This window comes from Gossypium arboreum, chromosome 5 (assembly GCF_025698485.1).
Source record: "Gossypium arboreum isolate Shixiya-1 chromosome 5, ASM2569848v2, whole genome shotgun sequence".
In the NCBI taxonomy this organism is placed as follows: domain Eukaryota; kingdom Viridiplantae; phylum Streptophyta; class Magnoliopsida; order Malvales; family Malvaceae; genus Gossypium; species Gossypium arboreum.
The window spans coordinates 5,424,454-5,442,847 of record NC_069074.1 but is presented as its reverse complement, the minus strand read 5'-3'; the positions used below and the strand labels follow the sequence as shown (position 1 = coordinate 5,442,847).

The 18,394-nt window shown below is 32.5% G+C and overlaps 4 protein-coding genes across 5 annotated transcripts; 3 read left to right on the top strand and 1 right to left on the bottom strand.

Moving 5' to 3' along the window:
* The first annotated feature begins 8,874 nt into the window (after positions 1 to 8,874).
* On the top strand, positions 8,875 to 10,274 carry LOC108452036 (xyloglucan endotransglucosylase/hydrolase protein 9-like). Its single transcript, XM_017749765.2, has 4 exons — positions 8,875 to 9,270; positions 9,380 to 9,480; positions 9,552 to 9,739; positions 9,821 to 10,274. The coding sequence occupies exons 1-4, from the start codon at positions 9,093 to 9,095 to the stop codon at positions 10,218 to 10,220; spliced, it is 867 nt and encodes a 288-aa protein (XP_017605254.2). The 5' UTR covers positions 8,875 to 9,092; the 3' UTR covers positions 10,221 to 10,274.
* A 110-nt stretch (positions 10,275 to 10,384) lies between these two features.
* On the top strand, positions 10,385 to 11,890 carry LOC108452037 (uncharacterized). Its single transcript, XM_017749767.2, has 5 exons — positions 10,385 to 10,769; positions 10,884 to 10,948; positions 11,044 to 11,104; positions 11,310 to 11,456; positions 11,594 to 11,890. Exons 1-5 carry the CDS (start codon positions 10,505 to 10,507, stop codon positions 11,719 to 11,721), a joined length of 666 nt encoding a protein of 221 aa, XP_017605256.1. The 5' UTR covers positions 10,385 to 10,504; the 3' UTR covers positions 11,722 to 11,890.
* Positions 11,891 to 12,235: 345 nt separating this feature from the next.
* LOC108453687 (F-box/WD-40 repeat-containing protein At5g21040) lies at positions 12,236 to 14,591 on the bottom strand. The gene has a single exon (XM_017751948.2). It carries the CDS (start codon positions 14,051 to 14,053, stop codon positions 12,410 to 12,412), a length of 1,644 nt encoding a protein of 547 aa, XP_017607437.1. The 5' UTR covers positions 14,054 to 14,591; the 3' UTR covers positions 12,236 to 12,409.
* A 754-nt stretch (positions 14,592 to 15,345) lies between these two features.
* On the top strand, positions 15,346 to 17,643 carry LOC108450433 (NEDD8-specific protease 1). 2 transcript variants are annotated; one of them, XM_017748056.2, is made up of 2 exons: positions 15,346 to 15,663; positions 16,634 to 17,643. In XM_017748056.2, the coding sequence occupies exon 2, from the start codon at positions 16,664 to 16,666 to the stop codon at positions 17,348 to 17,350; it is 687 nt and encodes a 228-aa protein (XP_017603545.1). In that variant the 5' UTR covers positions 15,346 to 15,663; positions 16,634 to 16,663; the 3' UTR covers positions 17,351 to 17,643. The 2 variants fall into 2 exon arrangements, with proteins under 2 accessions (XP_017603545.1, XP_017603544.1); XM_017748055.2 differs by having other exon boundaries at positions 15,360 to 15,663; positions 16,649 to 17,643.
* Positions 17,644 to 18,394: the final 751 nt, after the last annotated feature.

Genomic DNA, 18,394 nt, shown 5'->3' with positions numbered 1-18,394 from the left:
TCACTCATTCGGTCTTTGCTTAGCATAGTACACTGTCAAGATAACCATCCAAACAAAGCAGCCGTGCCCCAGAATATATATGTATATAATATTTATAATGAGCAGAATTTCACTGTATATTTAAAAAGCCATCCAATAATTGATGGCATCTACAAGATGTAAATTTGCAGAATTTATTAGTATGATACTAGTGTTACCTTTTCATCATGATCCAATGCCAAGGCCTCATTATCATAACTTTTTGATCAGTGAACACACAAAAACTTCATTTCAATCAAAATCACTTCAATGTATTACTATTATTTTGGATTACGCAAATACTCAAAAATACATATCACTTCATATTATACCAAAGTTTTGAGTACCTGAGAATCTTCCCAGTTTGTTCATATATCAGACTATGACCCCTTTTTTTTATAAAAAAAATAAAATAAATTCAGATAGATAATTGACAAAGCAGAGAAAGTCTAACATGAGTGACAAGAACCTGTTAGATTAGCCAAGGTGACTGCCTGGCACTCTCACAAAGAGCTTCTGGTTTCTTTTCCATGGTTGATACAAAGATTTTGAACCTCTTTGAAAGATGCAGGCAAGTCATCCTTGGCTACCAAACACGACTCTTTTCATCATGTAAGACCTCTCTCCTTCTCAGTTTTTATGCACACCAATGGTGAACACAATTCTTGGTATTTATATATTTTTAAAAGCAAACTCTAGTTGACATTGTTAATGGCTATGTCACTGTCCATATAAATGGAATATATTCTGGTAGTCTTGAATGGAGAATTCTTGCACAAGGAAAATGTTCTTTTGATGAATTTTATTAATTAAAATAGGATCAAACATCTATGATATCAAATGAAAAGCCACATCTTTTGATGAAATCACTGACTCTTTTTTTTTTCTTTTAATTGGTGACAGAAAATAGGGGTTGATAGTGGACAAGTTGAGCAATCATCAATTAGCTTTACAAAATGAAAATCCCAGTCCAATATCTCTGCCTTTCCATTTTTGGTCTACCCTTTTAATTGAATCCCTATTGGAATATATTCTTCTTTCCTTTTAAGTAAAGTTGAAAATTATGCAGAGGCAACAATGGAAGTAAAAGAGAAAATTGCAGAATATAAATTTTCAGTTGCCATCTTTTTTCTTTCTTTGGTCTGATATTCTTTTTATGCTTCATTTGTTTTCTAATATAACCTCGTTCGATACCAATGAAGGAAATTACGCGTTGCTATATCCGACACTCACTCGAGTTGCCTGTTTTCATTTGTCTTAAATTTCGACAGATTTTACTGAAACCAAATCTTATAAATGAGTAAAAAAAAAAAAAAACTGTTGTTTGAGGCCCATTTTTAATATGGCAGAGTTTTTTCATTTAAAGGTGTTATTAGCTAATAATTTAATGACTAATGTAAGGCCAAATTTGGGATTGAATTATTTGGAACTCAAAACTCGAATACTAGTGCAGCATGAAAATGAAAATTAGGAAAAATATATAACTTAGAAAAGCAAAAAAATAATTACAGCATAACTGATAACGTTAAGAAAAGGAAACGAAATTCATAACATGTAAACAATTTTAGTTTTTCAGGAAAACTATTTTAGTGAAGGTAATATATATAAGTAAATTACGAGTTGAGTGATTTTTTCAGGAATCTTACCAAACCGGTAAGATGAGATGATCTCCAACCACCATAAAAATATTCTCTGAAGTACTGCAGAACTGATAAACCCATGAAGAAAGAAAAATACTATTCAAGTTACAGAATTGAGAAAGCTATCCAAATTGTGTTGGAAAATGACGTAAAATAGCCACAGATCGGTAATCATTAAAGGAAAGAAATTGTAGTGCTGCCTCAGTGGAAGAAGTGCGAAATGAAAAAAGTAGTTAAAGCTCCTGCTTTTAACATGGAATGCACGTTCATCTTATATAGATTAATGTATTCTTGATATGAAGTGGAAGAATTTATTTTTCCTTCATTGTGAGGAATGGATTTGGAGGGGGAAGAAATGAAAAGGTGGACAATTTTCCTTCCATTTTCTCTCCTACCAAACACAAACACAGTGTTAATGCTGAGCTGCTGGCTTATCAAATATAGAGAAGAAAATCATAAATCCAGCTGATATTTGACTTGTCAATGCCAGCAGGCCTAAGTTTTTAGTGTTGAAGAGCAAAGTCTACCTGATATTGTCCCTGTAATGAACTAAACTTCAATGATGTTTAATTGCTAAGTTTCAAGTTTTATTACACGGATGCAGTAGTGCCTGTAACTGAACCAAGTGCACCATGAGCAAAACCCCAATTCCCTGAAAAAATGAGGGAAAATCGAAGTAAATGTACAAAACTGGGGAAGTATAGTTTGATTATCTAACGACCTGGGGTTCAGGATATTTCTCCCGCACCATCCTACACGCCAGTCCCTTTATTGTGTTCACTTGGCTCGAACCAAGGATGTGATAGACTTTTCCACAATACAACAAAGCCGCGTGGGACTCATAGGTACCCAAAAAGGGTAACACATTTGACAGAAGAGCAGGCGGGGCAATGGATAAATCGCGATCCGTATGAGGACGTGAAGGAGATGTTTTTGAACCTGAGTTGTCACAGAGTCAGTCAGCACCATGGCTAATAACAGAAGGTGGCACGGGTGTAGCACTTTCATTTCTTGCAGCTGCAGGAATGTACCAATATACGGCTAATAACTACATGATTATCAGTGAAATCTCAACTTTTCCAACAAATCTACTGATATTAATGTATTTTTTTTTTAATATTGGATTCTTCATTTTTCTAAAAATAAACTTTAACCAAATTAAATCATTTTTAATTTAGACTAATATTTAACATATAATTATACGTATTATATATATATATATGATGTAAATATTTTTCCGTTAAAATTATCAACGACAATACAGTATAAACATTTCCATCGCGCATTTGAGGAACAATTATGCTTGGGATCAAAACATCGATGCCACCGATACAATTGCTTCAGCTGCATAAAATATAGAAACTGTAAACCCCCAAGTGTTTTGGGTTCGAAAAGAAGCACCAATATGCATGAAAATTAGGAACTGTGTAATCATAGATCAGAAACCAATTAGAAGTAATGATAAGTGATAACTAACAAATAAATTGACTGCTAAACTAAGAGTTTACGCATAGAAAAAAAATTAGATATGAGACTGATTTATTTACGTCATGGAGGAGGAAACTTCGGCTAATTGCTCTTTCACTGACTGCGGTTGCAGCGCCCCAAACTTCTTACCATTACTTATACATCATTTCGGACCAGAATTTAAATCAATTTGCACAGCTAGTCCTACTTTTTTAACAATTTATCTTTTCTTTCTTTTTACTTTTTTAGCAATTAGAAAATAACAATCCAATTATCATAATAAACCATAATGATTAGATTCAAATACCAAAATGTAATTAAAAATTTTAATTAGTTACTCACTACCTTAAAAAAATTGAAGAAAATAAAATTTGCTAAATTTTAATTTATTTCTTTGCATAGTTACTTACAATTCATTAAAAAATTGAAACAACTAGAGATTAGCTGTACAATCACATTATAAACATCCACCAAGAAATATATTAACATTCATTTTATCTTCAAACATTTTCATAAATAACATTCATAAGACAAATAATTACATGGGTCGTTAAATTTTTTTTTTCAATCAGCTCCCAAAAAAACTCTTCATTTAAAAAAAAAATCAAAACTCGTATTAATCTGAAAAAAAAATTTACGCATCCAAGTAACCTTTTTTATTTGTATACACATGAATCCCATCTATTCTTTGATTTATATAATTAAAGTAAAACTCCGATTGCACCACATAATTAATGGTACAAAATTGTTATTCATCCAAAGCAAATCTATCGTGAGGAGATTTTTTTCTTGAAATATGATATTTAAATAAAATTCTTATCATTATGATATTTTATCTCTAGAACTTATTTTAGCTATGAACTCAAAGGCTTTATTCACTACAATTTTTGAAATTAAAAGTACTTTTAAACTTAAACAAAAATAGCTAAAAGTAATTTTTCTCTTTTTAAGTTTTTGGGTTTGAGAAAAATAATTTTGGAGTAAAATGATGTTTTTAACCTTTATTTATAATTTAATGTATTTTATATAATATTTATATTGAATATAAAATTATTTTTATTAAAATTTATTTCAAATATATAAATTATGTATTTTAATTTGTAATAATTTATATATTCAAATTGAATTTTACAAATAATTAATATTAATTACTTAAAAATATTTAAAATTTATATTTTATATATCAAAATTTTAATAATAAATTATTTTTTATGTTTTTATTGGAATACCGTAATAATAAATTTATTATTTTCTACTGTATTTTTCAAAAGCAACACTGAACTATCATTTTAGTTCTAAATGTGTTTATTAATAAACAAAATTATCATTAAAGCTTTTGAAGTTTGGCAGTTAGCAAGCTTTGATTTCTCAAATTCTTCTGTTTCAGATGTGATTGTTTCGCTTTTTCACTCGCCGGATAGTGCCATGAAGTATACGGTTTTATAGAAACAGGTACCGTTGGAAGAATATAGATGCGTCGACGGCTGTCGTTTTATCCTTTGTTGTATCTCCTTTGCAGGTCAAGCCCCTTCTGTGTTGGTATAAATGTAAAGTCAATGCAGCAAATTTTGTAAGGGATCGGCCGACCAACTTTTCGGCAGTTGTAAGGAACTCCGGCGGTGTTCATTAAGGGTCTTTCAGGTCATTATCGTGTTTGTTTGGAGCAGAAGGTTGTTGAAGCCTTTGCGGTCCGAGAAGTTCCTTCTTGATTGAAGACTCTTCGTATGGACGGAATTATGATAGAGAGTAACTGTCCCCAAGTGATTTCAGCTTTAAAGTTTGATGGTAATGATATTTCTGATTTGGGTATGTTAATTTCAGACTGTCAAGCGCTTGCTTCTTAATTTCAAAACGTCCTATTATACAGGTCGAAAAACTAATAAAGTGGCTCGTATGCTTTATCTTATGCAACCCACTTTGAATGGGAAAAATCTCCTCCTAGTCTTTCATCTTGAAACTTAAAATATTAATATAATATAAATATATAATATTTATTTACTTTGATAATTAAGTGTAAAGACAGATTATTAGGAATTGAATTCTAATTATATTGACTCACAACATAACTATTACCACTAAAAAATCATTTTCGAATTTAACATCTCATTTCTATTCTTTTCACTATTTTATAAAAGGAAAAGAAGCCCATTTTTCTAAAAGAAGATATTTACATATAAACAAAAGCATAAAGGTGGAATATGAATACAAAAATATCGATTTATATTTCATAAATTCCAGAGAGTATACATAATTAATCCTATAAAAACAGTTAGAATAAATCATAAATCTCCAACCATCAAAAGTAGCATTTGTTAATAAAAGATTTAGAAAAGGGTAGGTGATGATGTATTAAAAGAAGAGAAGAGCTAGCATGAGAGAAAAGAGACTGTCAAGTTAGCCAAGATTGGCTTGCCTGCTTGCTTGTGAGTTCCCAGCCAATGATGAGAGATGAGTAGGCAAGTCATTCTTGGCTATGAAACAAGGCTCTGCTTCCCCATATTAGACCTCTCTTCCAATCTCTGGTGGGATGTTTATTCCTTTGATTTCAAGTCTCTATTTATAGAGGTATGAAATGTTTTGACTTGGTATGTGACCTGGCTTCACATTATTTTCCTTATCTTAAGAATAGGTTCTGTTCCATGTATGTTCTTTTGGATTTTGGAGCTTTATAATGGTGAAAGAATTTCAAAAGGAATGTCAATACCAGTGAGTCCTCTTAGCTGACTTTTTACCACTCCCAATAGCCTATTGTTATCCCCATTTATGAATATATATATATATATATATATTAAGAAAAAAAAAATGAAGATATAAATCTGTGTTTGGAAATTATTTCATGTGAATTTGGTATGATTTATTTTTGGCAAGTTCTGTCCATTGCTTTTTAATTTGTTTCTTGAATTTAGAGTTAGTTTATATAATATTTTTTTCTAAAATGATATTTAACATATGTGAAGCGAAATTTCAATTTATTTATTTTTCTTATCCACAAATTATTACCTGTTTTATAAAATTATTTTGTATGGCATATGGGCTATGGCATTGGGATGAGAAAGAATCAAAGCACGTTGGAACTTGACTATCCATTTGAAATTAAAGATTATGATTCAAAGATCTCCCATCTATTGTTTGTATTATATTGTGCCATCAGTAAAACAAAATATAGAAAAAGTTAATAAGAATCATTGACAAAAAGTGGATTGTTATTAATAAGTGATTGGATGTAAACCAAAATTGGAGAATCAACCCCAATATAAATTACAAACTTAATTAATTGAATTAAAATTAATAGGTTCGAGTTTTTTCCTACAAAATAAAATCCATATCACCTAAAACAACCATCAAAAGAGCAAAGCAGAATACAAAAAAATATTATAAGTTTGAGGTTTTAATATATATTTACGTATTTATAGGATTTCAGTTTAGATTTTATCATATTTTAAATTTCATTACATACGTGCCATGCTTTATTTAGATTATTATTTTTATCTATTGTACTTGTAATTGTTTAATTTTAATTGTACTTACACAAAATATGTTGATTATAATTGTAATTATCTTTGTGTATTCAGTCTAATAATTAGTTATACATAATACTTGTAATTACAAATTGTAGTTGTACCTTAAAAACAATTTTAATTAATCACTGAAACTTTGACATTGTTGATTGAGGTGAATGTTCTTATTCCTTGAACAATCATGTTTAAGTTCCACCAAGTAAGTCTTATTATATGCATATATATTTTTAATTCTTTCCAATTTTGTCCAGCTGTTTATCCAGTGTGGTTTGATTATAGGGTAGTTACCCCTAAGCATATATTTATATTTGTGGATATACTCTATTATAAAATCTTTCAACAATAGTTTTTAATTAAAATTCTAAAAACAAAAAACGTTTGAACTATTCTTTATCTAAAACCCATTCGAGTTCGGTGAAGCTGACATGAAAAACCCATATTTAATATTAAAAAATAAAAATATTTTTAAATTAAGATTTATATATTATATAATTCATTTTACTATGGAAAATAATAAATTACACTTGAACATATCTGAAACACAATGCCTACCAAAACCAGATTTTGTTAGTGGGCTTGTCCTCACTAGTTATGAGATGGTAGGCCTTTAATTCACAGCCCAACAAATTTAGAGCAGGAGGCAGAGTCATAATCGATATTTAATCCGATAATTCCATCATCATCATCATCTAACTAGAACGTTTCGAAAAATTAGATCTAATCTTTCAACATGTTCATTATATCAATGTATGGCGTATAAAATTATTCAATTTTCAAGTTTATAAATACACGACATAAAAATAATATAAAAAATAAAAAATTTATAACATGATAAGAAAAATAATATAGACATAATACAAATCCATTAAAATAAATCTAAAAATCTATCTAAAACGATTTTTTCAAGATATAAAATAAATTATTAACATATAAAAATTTGTGTGAATTTATAATACTTTTTTTATATTTTCTATTTTTGTTTTAATGTTGATGTTAAGTAGTCCAAGCTATTTATTTCAACAATATTATCTCTAATATTTAAATATATGTCTCTCTTTAAAAATATAATGTATTCTACCATTACAACGGGCTTTTGTTGATATTTATAACACTTTGATCACATAAAAATAAAATACTAATTTTATCTAAATTGTATCATATTAACAAATTATTCAAAATACATTAAGATTAGTATGTAACACAAGCGCTAACATAATAAAGTATGTAAAATCTAAAATAAATTGAGGTACAATAAATATGTAATATAAAAGATAATTATAACAATAACATTAACTTTAAAAAGAACACCAATGCGATGAGTAAAAGTCTATCCAAACTGACCTAACCAATTTAATTAACACATTCGATTTTGTTAATTATTTTGAATAAATCAATTAAGATTGAGTTAAAATGATGAAAGTTATAATCAAGTTCATCGACTTGATTGATGTTATATATATTTTTATGTACTTATTTATTTTAAATATATTAACACTATGTAAAATATATAATATAAATTAAATCCTAAACTCAAATTATTTTAACTCAAACTAAATTTTAATTAACCACAAAAACTAAAATAAAACACCCTAAAGGCTAAAACTAGTTCTACGTACACAAAATTTTACCTTTCCATTCAACAATTATGGTGTTTCTTGATTAAGTTAATAAAACTTAATTAATGAAACAAAACAAATAAAAAGTCAATTAATCGACTTCATTGGCCAGTATCAAGTTAGTTAAAATATATGTTAATTGATTAATCAGTTAAATTTAAAAATAATTGTCAAATCGATTAAAATAATGGAATGAATTAAAAAAACTCTGATTTTCTCCCTACTTCAATCAAAAAATTTCATTACTCTAAAAAAAAAAAAAAAGTAAAGCAGTAGAAAATTCAAAATATACCCAAACACAGAATGATTGTTAATGGTTTTGCCAAGACGGTTTGTTTAAGGATCCTCCTTTAATACTATAATTTATTTACTTTATATCTCTATTTATTTAATAAAAAAAAACTTAAGTTTAAACCTTGAAACAAGGGCATAAACCTCAAAGTATGTTTAAGAGTATATTATAAACCAAAATTGATCTCGTTTCAGGCTATAATAAATTTATTTTTGCTGGGTTAGCTACCTTTACAAACCACCATAAATATAAACATTGGGCCATTTTTGCAGTGGTAAATATACACCATTAAAAGTGTAGTTAGCAGTAAGAAAGTTGATGACAACTCATATTATTCTCTAATTTAGCTAAGGTAATGGATTTTCCCATTCCTGTTAGTGGCCATTAACCTCCCCCCACCACTTTGATTCACTTTCTGATGTAACCATCCTTTCCATTTGCTCAGACTCAGATGGCTCCAATTACAAACTATGGGCTATATAATGCATGCATGCCTGTGTCTCATTCTTTGAGTTGAGCCTCTGGATTTGGAGTTGTGGTGATGGCTTCAAATATTTGTACTAGGCTTGAAATTGCAATATTTATGGTGGGATTCGTTTGTGCGAATTTAGTGTTAGCAATGTGTGGTAACATTAGTGAAGTGTTTGAGTACAACTTGGCTCCTAATCACATTATCTCTCAAGGAGACCAGATCAAGCTAACTCTGGACAATGTTTCTGGTAATGCCAACCATTCTTTGCTTTGGGTAATGAGTGTTTTGTCTTTTGTTGTAATCAAAATGATTAGTAATGTATTTGTTGAAATAAATGGTGATGTGATTGATTATAGGTTGTGGATTTGAGTCTAAGAAGAAGTATTTGTTTGGGCAAGCAAGTGTGCAGATCAAACTAATTGAAGGAGACTCAACTGGAACCGTCACCGCCTTTTATGTAAGATTAGTATTACTAGATTATGAGTGTAAAAAAATTATGTTTGAGAAATTTAAGAATGGGAAATGCAGATGGCATCGGAAGGGCCTGTTCATGACGAACTGGACTTTGAGTTTCTTGGGAATGTATCGCGAGAGCCATACCTAGTCCAAACTAATGGCACCGGCAATCGAGAGCAAAGGCATACTCTTTGGTTCGATCCCACACTTGATTTCCACACATACTCTTTTTTCTGGAATCGCCATTTCATTGTGGAAGTGTAAGCAACAAACTGTACTCAAATCTATGTTATTCAGTTATTTGAAATATCATGTTTAATATTCGTTGGCAATCTAAACAGGTTTCTTGTTGATGGAATTCCCATACGGGTTTTCACTAACAAAGAAGACAAGGGTGCGTGGTTTCCAAGACAGCAGGCGATGAGCATCCGAGGGTCAGTGTGGAATGCCGATGATTGGGCCACGCAAGGTGGGAAGGTGAAGACCAACTGGACCAATGCTCCCTTCGTTTCAACCTTTCGGTTTTTCATCATCAATGCTTGCGAATTATTGCCTGAAACAGACGATATTATGGCCCAATATGGCAAACTCGGACGGTTCTGGTGGGATAAGCCAGCTTTCGTTGTGTTAAACAGGCATAGGAGCCATCAACTTAAATGGGTTCGCAGAAAGCATTTGGTTTATGACTATTGTAAAGATAAAGCACGATTCACTGAGTTACCAAGGGAGTGTATCAGTTAAAATTACTGCAATAACTTTTAAGCATTTCACAGATTTTTGTGATGCCTTACTCAAGTGTGGCCTTCTTTGTAAAAAAATAAAAATAGTGCCTCACGCCTCACCCCATAAAGACAAGAAGCCACTGCATATATAACACTGTTATCCATATCCCTATCAACGCAATAAATGGATGCCACATAATAATTATATCACATGTTTCCCAAAAACACCCTTTTACTTGTATCCACACAATCCAAAAGAACCGAACTCACACCCGTACTGCAACTTTGAATCCTCTTGCAGAAATGGAGATGACTGCACGATCTTTGTCTCAAGCAAAGCTCCCAAGCTGCTCGGCTAATCTTTCACCTTCCTTCCTTCAGTCAAAAGCCTCTCTTTCAGCATCAAATTTGGTGGTCCCTTTTCAGTCCTCCAAAAACTATGGTGTCAGGCTTAAATTTGATAGAAACAGATTAAGGAAACAAAGAAATGTTGGGGTTATTTTTGCTTCTGAAAGTGAAAGTAATACTTCCACAGATGTCACTGATCGATGGCTTCTTGAACCTGCAGGTCAGTGAGTCAGTGTTTTTATGCTGTTACAGGGTTAAATTTTTTTTATCTGGTTTCTGAATCTGGATAGCTAGTTTAAGAAATCGCCAACATTTTGATGCATTGTTGAACTAGGTGATGGAGATTCAAGACACATTGGATTTAAGGTTCTAATGCCAGATGCCTTTGAAATTGCTTCCGTAAGTACCATAAAAGAAGAATGTTGCCAGTGTCACTGTTCTATCTTTGCATTGAAAATAACATCCATGGTGGATTTTATTTGGTCATTTTGTAGAGCGAAGTGACTGTTGGTCGCCTCCCTGATAAGGCAGATGTGGTGATTCCAGTTGCAACAGGTAAGTTATTCCAGTTGCAACAGTTGATTGGACTACCGTTATACTCGATATTTTAATTTTAAATTCTTTTATCCTATCCCAAGTATCCCAAAATTTAATGAAAATGTAAAATTGGGATAATATTTGTTTCAGCTATGAAATAGATTATTTTCATACTGCTAATACCTTTGATATGGAATCATACGTACATCTCTGGATGCTGTAGTATCGGGAATTCATGCTCGGATTCAGAAGAAAGGAGGGAATCTTCTGGTGACAGACTTGGATAGTACAAATGGGACCTTCATCAATGACCAGAGGCTAAGACCAGGAGTTGTTTCCAAGGTGCCACCCGGAAGTTTTCTTATATTCGGTAAATACACCCAACTCTTCAACTTCAATTCAATCCAATAACCCCGGAAAAGTATCCCAAATTCTGCATTGTAACTGAGGCAAACATGACTATGTTTTCTTGAGTTATGTCTATGCAATGGTTCTTTTTTGATGTAGGGGACATTCATTTGGCAATGTTTCGTGTCTCGAAGCTTGAGAATGTTGCCGGCATCGAAAGCAAACCAGAGGAATCTGCTGATAAAGTAGAAAGTGAAACTGCAACTGAGGGTACTTCAATGGACTAAATATTGCAGGATTTTGTTGAGGAGGCATTCAATTTTTGTCATTAGATTTTTCTTCCTTCAAATGTTTTCTCTTTATGTAATCCGAATTTCTTCCACATACATTCAACATGGAACGAAATACATTAATATACTCTCTTTATCAGCATGTCAATTGTCCAAAAACCTACAACATGTGTACCAACCAACAATTTTCCCATTTTTAAATTTAATGCAATGAAAACACGAGTAGTTTAAAAACTGCATAAGTTAAATTCCAACTTTAGATGCATGCTGAAAAGGTAACATGAAAGTTTGAAACACTGACTAAACTCCACTGGAATTTGCATATAGTTGGAACTGTAAATGGATAAGAAATGTGCACATGCCTACTATTTGAGAATCATAAAAAACTAAAGGCATGTAAATAGAAGCAGGAGTTCCAATAAAATGCCAACAACGCTCAACCCCAGCTTCTCTATGGAGGCAACCATAAGAAGAAGGCCCAGCTACCAAAAATATCACAAGAACTAAAAGATTGAAATGCAAGATCATACAAATGAGATTAAAATCCATGGATAACTAAAAGATATCATAGTTACGATACAGTCACAAAGTTATTGTGTCTAATCTTGTCATAATAAAAAAAAGATGAATATGTTGGAAGCCTAAATGCATAAAGTAAGTATAATCATAAATCATCTGACAGCCGTTATGTCTTCACCTTGGAGCTTATGCTACGTTTACTGTGCCAGACACTATTCCTATCACCATTGACTGTTTTCTTCTTGGCTGCAACAGAACATTGATCAGTTCGACCACCCTTATTATTCATCTCAATTTGAAGTCTGCGTCGCCTCATCCTATTCTCCAAACGTATTCCTCTTAGTGCACGTGCCCTCTGCTCAATTTCTAGAGCTTCTGAGAAGTTCCAGATACGAACAACACCTTCCTCACCCCCACAGACAATTCGATCTGCACCAATACCAACTGAGAACAAATTGCACCCAAATCCATGGAGCATTCTCTGGGGTGGCTCTATGTTCCTTTGTTCCATGTCATTATCCCTTGAAACCCTTTTCCCCAAGGTGCGCTTACTGGCCCTCAACAACTTCCGAACATCAATTAGCGCAAGTTTACCATCACTGGAAGCTGAAACAAGCCAGGGAAACTCAAATGCAAGGGAGTAAACAGCACCTGAGTGAGGAATCCATGTTGCAACCTGCACGACACTAGATTCGTCAGACCCACTCATTATCTCAAACATGTGTATCGCTCCATCTTCTCCACCAGTAAAAAGGAAGTCTCCAGTGCGACTCCGAGCCAAGGCATAAGTATTACCAACGTGAGCATTGTGAATAACATTTAACAAAGTCCCGGTATTTGTCTCCCAAAGAAACACATCAGAACCTGATGTGCTTACAACAGTTGTGTCATGAGGAACAAGGCTCCAAACCCAGTCACCATGCCTCAATATCTGTGTGCACTTCAGTGATGACCTATCCCAAACACGAACTGTCATGTCCCAAGAACCACTATATATCCTAGTAAGGTCCAAAGCAAGAGAAGTTATAGGCCCCTCGTGTTCCCAAAGTCGAAACTCATTGTTCTGTTTCTCAACACCCTTAAGGTCAAACAAGTGCTTAAGACTCTCTACTGCCTTCCAACAATGGATAAAACCATCAGTACCCCCAGCAACTAATAGTTTAGTATCGGCTGCAACAGCCCTAATAGTACAACCAAGGGGCCGCGATGATGCAATTGACAGCCCCTCCTCCATATCCCACATTCGTACAACCGAATCATATCCAGCAGTAAAAATGAGTTTGGCTGAAGCCAACAGAAACACAGTTCTAACAGCTTCAGTATGACCATATAAAACATCAATGCTATACCGTCCTAAAAATGTCTTGCTCCTAAAATCCCTCTCCACAAACAATTTTTTCCATGACTTCTCATCGGAAGCCCCAGCACCCAAAAGTCCCGAGGCAACTGGTAAACCCCACCTCTCGCAATAAAACTCTTTCCAAACGTGATGCTCGGATGCTATATTATGGAGAATGGTCGACACACAAGATATTATACCAAGCTCTTTAGGGTCGAGACAATTCAAAATTTCTGAAACTAAGGCTGGTGGGAGATCAGTGATTGACCGCCGGGCATTCGTAAAAACATCATTAGGAGGTAACTGTTTTGAACCATAAAAGCTTGAAATGCCCTTCTTAGGGTTAAAATCCAAAGCCGGTTTTGAAGTTTCGAAATTTTCAGGTGCGGAATTGTAACTAGAATGGTTTGACTCAGAATAATTTGCTAGATTTTTAGAAATCTCAGTGCTTTCTTGGCATTCAAATGCCATAAAATGAATGAAAATTTCACCTGGAACTATTAATTCAATGGTATAACTATAAACCTAAATCCCCTAATTCAAGGGCTCAAAAAGTATTTAAACCAGAAATATTTCAAACCCAGAATCTGAACTTACCCTTAAACAAAGATGCCTAAATCTAACAATCCCTAAAAACTGAAACCCAAAAGTATTAAAATCAAACTACAAAATGTGAAATAAAACTAATCAGAAAATATCCAATGAATTGAAGAAATTTGAAGGGTTAACAATTAATAGAAGGTGCGCAGGATCTAACCAAAACCCAGAAAGTCAAAAAGAAAAAAAAATTGAAATTAAAAAGGTACCTCTAAGATTAAAAATTCGTTCTTTGGAGAAGAGAGTTGTTAGAACTGTTCTTAATTTTCCAAATAAATGAAGTGTAAATGGGAAATCGAGAAAAGATAATTAGGAATATGGAGGAAATTGAGGAGGGGAAAGGGAATATTTCTTGGATCCGAACGCCGAAGCGGTGGGAAGGTTTGGAGGAGGGGATTTTTTATTATTATTTTATTACGGTACTATTAAAGGAAGGATCGAACGGTGGAGATTAATGGACCAAGAGTCATAGAAATTTTGTGGGACGTTGGATGATAATGAGTCACGCACAAAGATGCTTCTACATTGTTATGATTCATAATCGATTTATGGCTTAATTAAATTACAAGCAAATAGGAACTAAATTGAAAAATACATATGAAATAATTTAATATTTGAGTGAGAAAATTATGATAAAAGTTTAATAAATGCGTTATAAAATGAGAAAATATGTATAAAATAATATGAAAAATATGGAATTTTATGATGTTATGGATTAAATTGTTAAACTTGAAAAATATACAAATAAAATAATAGAAGCGAAATACATAGAAATTTAATAAGATAAATTATGTGGTTAGAATGCAATGAGAAAGAAAATTGATTTAACATGATTAACTAGTACATACAATTTTTATGACAATAGGAACTAATTTAAAGGTTATGAAAGTTTTAAAGAAAATATTTGATAAATGAAAGAATGTAATAGACCGATATTGGTCGGTATGAGGTGTTACAGTGAATAAAGTTTTATTAATTTGAAAAATTTTGGTAAGATATTTTTCTAGAATAAAGAAGTAATATTAGATTGATTAGAAATTTTTTATATTAATCATTGTATTTTATATGAAACATGTATTGAAAAAATTAAAAATAACCTAATTAAAAATATAAAAATTTGATTGAGATTTGAGACCCATAGAGTTTCAAACTACAATTCAGTTAAAGCCTTTGGCGGTAGTATTGTTGATAGTTAAAATGGATGAGAATGATGATAAAACGGAGAGTTAAATAGGTTTGTCAAAAAAGGGAAAAAGTTTGCCCTGGGCGAGTTGGGTTCATAAGCCCCAACAAAACCTACAAACCTGGGCTATTTAATTTTTGGTATTGGCCCGCGGTACTGTCTCTGTAGTTCATGTTCTTTCCCTTCTTTTTCTTTAAAATTCGGGAAAGAACAATCCACCTAAAGTTCTTGAAAAATAGGCGTTGTGTTCCGTCGGTAACAATAAATCTAAGAAGAAGGAGAAGAACATTTTCGTTTCAAGGTTAGACATCATTTTTACTTTTTCTCTAAGTGGATTTTATTGATTTTAGGCTTCCACTGTTTGTTTTGCTTATGATTAGTTATCTTTTGGAGTTTTGAGGTTTCCTTGTCTTCTTTTAAACAGAGTATGCCAAACTATTTAGTCATCTTGACTATCAATTGCTGAGAACTTATTTTTTGGATTAAATTGCAGAGAAATATTTATTTGGTTTGGGTTTTTCTTTTTTTATATTGAAAACTATTGATTCATTGAGTTTGTTATTTTGTGGGATTTGATTTGACCCTTTCGCTCAAGGATTGAAGTTCAAAATGGTATAGCGTATAACTAGGGGAAGGATACACTGCAAATGGTATATCGTAAATGTCATTTAGATATTGACACAGTTCGTGTTGTCTCGTGTTTTCGATGAATCCAAAACTAGGATTCTTATTGTCAGTTGCCTTGGACATGAAGAAGTTATTGCAGCACATTAGAGTTGATATCTTAACCGGGCTGCCCCTGAATTTTAAATCTGGATTACTTACTTGGTTATGGAACTCGTATTGCAATTCATCATCCTTGTGTTGTAGCATTGATTTAGCATAGGCCACACGCCACGAAACCGAGATACAGCTTGAACCAGAGTTGATTTTGTTGTTCATCGTACTGCCTCATGTTTGTGCATGTTAGTCTTAAAATCTTGCTTCCATCCTTTTTCAATTTTAGTAAACTGTTTTGCAAATCCTATGTCGAATAAAGCTGCTTTCTACTATGATAAAATTCGAACACAAATTGATGAGCCTAAGTGATTGAGGGTCTCTTATCTCTTTATCTACTCCAGTTTACTGGCACTTGATGGTCTAACTTCAAGGATTCGAAAACTGTTATATTGCAAGAAAGTAGAATTAAACCATTCTTTTAGCTTATGATTAGCTGTTAGTTCTTTTTTTTAGTAAATTAAACCATTTTTTTCCTCGTTTTGAAAGTTTAGTTTTCGGAAATACAGATTAGTATCTAGAGCATGGGAAAATCTGCTGCAGATGAAAAGATTCTCAGTTACAACGATGTTGTGCTTAGACGATCGGACTTGGACATCCTCAGTGGTCCGTATTATCTGAATGATAGAATCATCGAGTTCTATTTTAGTCTCCTATCTTCAAGTCATCCTTCAGAGGACATCCTATTGGTTCCACCATCAATTGCTTTCTGGATAACTAACTGCCCCGATGTTGATGGTCTTAAAGATTTTCTGGAACCCCTTAAATTGCCGGACAAGAACCTCGTGATTTTTCCAGTCAATAACAACGATGATGTAAGCTTACCCGAAGGCGGAAGTCACTGGAGCTTACTTGCATATTACCGAAGTGCTAATATCTTTGTCCATCACGATAGCAATCAGCAAATGAATAAGAAGCATGCTATGAAGCTGTTTAAATCTGTGGTTGGTTATAATGGTGGTCCAAGTTCAACCAGTAATGACAAGTATCAAGAATGCATCGACACACCTCAGCAAGTTAATGGCTACGATTGTGGCTTATACGTTACAGCTACTGCAAGAACCATATGCTCATGGTATGAAAGCAGTGAAAACAAAGATGGCACTGATATGTGGTTTTCTTCTCTAAAGGAGCAGGTGACTCCGTCGGTGGTTGGTGAAATGAGGAAAGAGATACTGGGGTTGATCAAAGATCTAATGGCCAAGCAATGAGAGATATTGAATGGGGACGTATCAGGTTGGGTGTGCAAGAGGATGAAGTTCTGCCATTTCATGGATCTTGTATTTCAAGTTTCCTTTCAAAATCTGGGACTTAGTCTGTTTTCTGGATAGCAACTTAAGCAGGCAATGTATGGCAGTCGCATGCATGCTTATTTGATTAATTTGTTTTTCAATTTGTTAAATGAAAACTTTGTTGTTCTAACTTTCATATGGATCCGATATTTACACCTATTTGTCGGACATAAATATGAATTCGATGCTCGCATCCACATTGAGGATGAAAATCGTGTATCACAAAATGCTTAGGAAATTTGAAGGCATCCAAGGCTAGGGATGAATGGTAAAGAAAAGAATTTTTTTTTTTTTTTGTTGTGACAGATTTATACTTATTGCATCTACTTGTTTGCTATAAAATTACAATGTCATTAACTATAGGGGAGGTTTATAAAACTTACAATTAATGTCATAAAATATGTTGTATCAGTCATCAATGGAAAACTTCCAAAACCAGAACCAAATGAGTAGACACTTCATTATAAAGCAAAATGAGGACAGATTCAGTAATAGTACCATAAAAGTTCTTGTATTAAGAGTCAAATTGTATCTTACCCGATCTACTTAAAAAATGAATAAATTATTTTTTGTAGATTAAATCAAAGGGCAACTCAGTCTTTTTGTTAAAAATTACATTTATTTCTATTGTTAAAAACTGTTTCATGTATGTTAGCATGAGATACACATCACATATTATTGTCTGGGTATTCCATCAATTACATCAATTTTTTAATAAAAATTATCAATTTACTTTTTAATCTAATGTATATAGATTAATTTATCTGCTTTTTGTGTAAAAAGAACAAAATATAATTTGAATTTTAGTATAAAAATTTCAATAATAATTCTACTGTAAAGTACAAATTGAGGAGGGCACGTGATCAAGCCTAATACCATAATTGACATTCAACAAGTGGAGATTTCTTAAAGATTGTAACCATCGGCAAGTTTAAATTCAAACCTATTTGCAAAACCTTTCTT

Excerpts from the sequence above, each read along its gene's own strand:
- LOC108452037 (XM_017749767.2), top strand. The coding sequence starts at position 10,505 with ATGGAGATGACTGCACGATCTTTGTCTCAAGCAAAGCTCCCAAGCTGC. Across the intron at positions 11,105-11,309 it reads GGTGATTCCAGTTGCAACAG|TATCGGGAATTCATGCTCGG; the intron begins GTAAGTTATTCC and ends TGGATGCTGTAG. Across the intron at positions 11,457-11,593 it reads CGGAAGTTTTCTTATATTCG|GGGACATTCATTTGGCAATG; the intron begins GTAAATACACCC and ends TTTTTGATGTAG.
- LOC108453687 (XM_017751948.2), bottom strand. The coding sequence starts at position 14,053 with ATGGCATTTGAATGCCAAGAAAGCACTGAGATTTCTAAAAATCTAGCA.
- LOC108450433 (XM_017748056.2), top strand. The coding sequence starts at position 16,664 with ATGGGAAAATCTGCTGCAGATGAAAAGATTCTCAGTTACAACGATGTT.
- LOC108452036 (XM_017749765.2), top strand. The coding sequence starts at position 9,093 with ATGGCTTCAAATATTTGTACTAGGCTTGAAATTGCAATATTTATGGTG. Across the intron at positions 9,271-9,379 it reads AACTCTGGACAATGTTTCTG|GTTGTGGATTTGAGTCTAAG; the intron begins GTAATGCCAACC and ends GATTGATTATAG. Across the intron at positions 9,481-9,551 it reads GAACCGTCACCGCCTTTTAT|ATGGCATCGGAAGGGCCTGT; the intron begins GTAAGATTAGTA and ends TGGGAAATGCAG.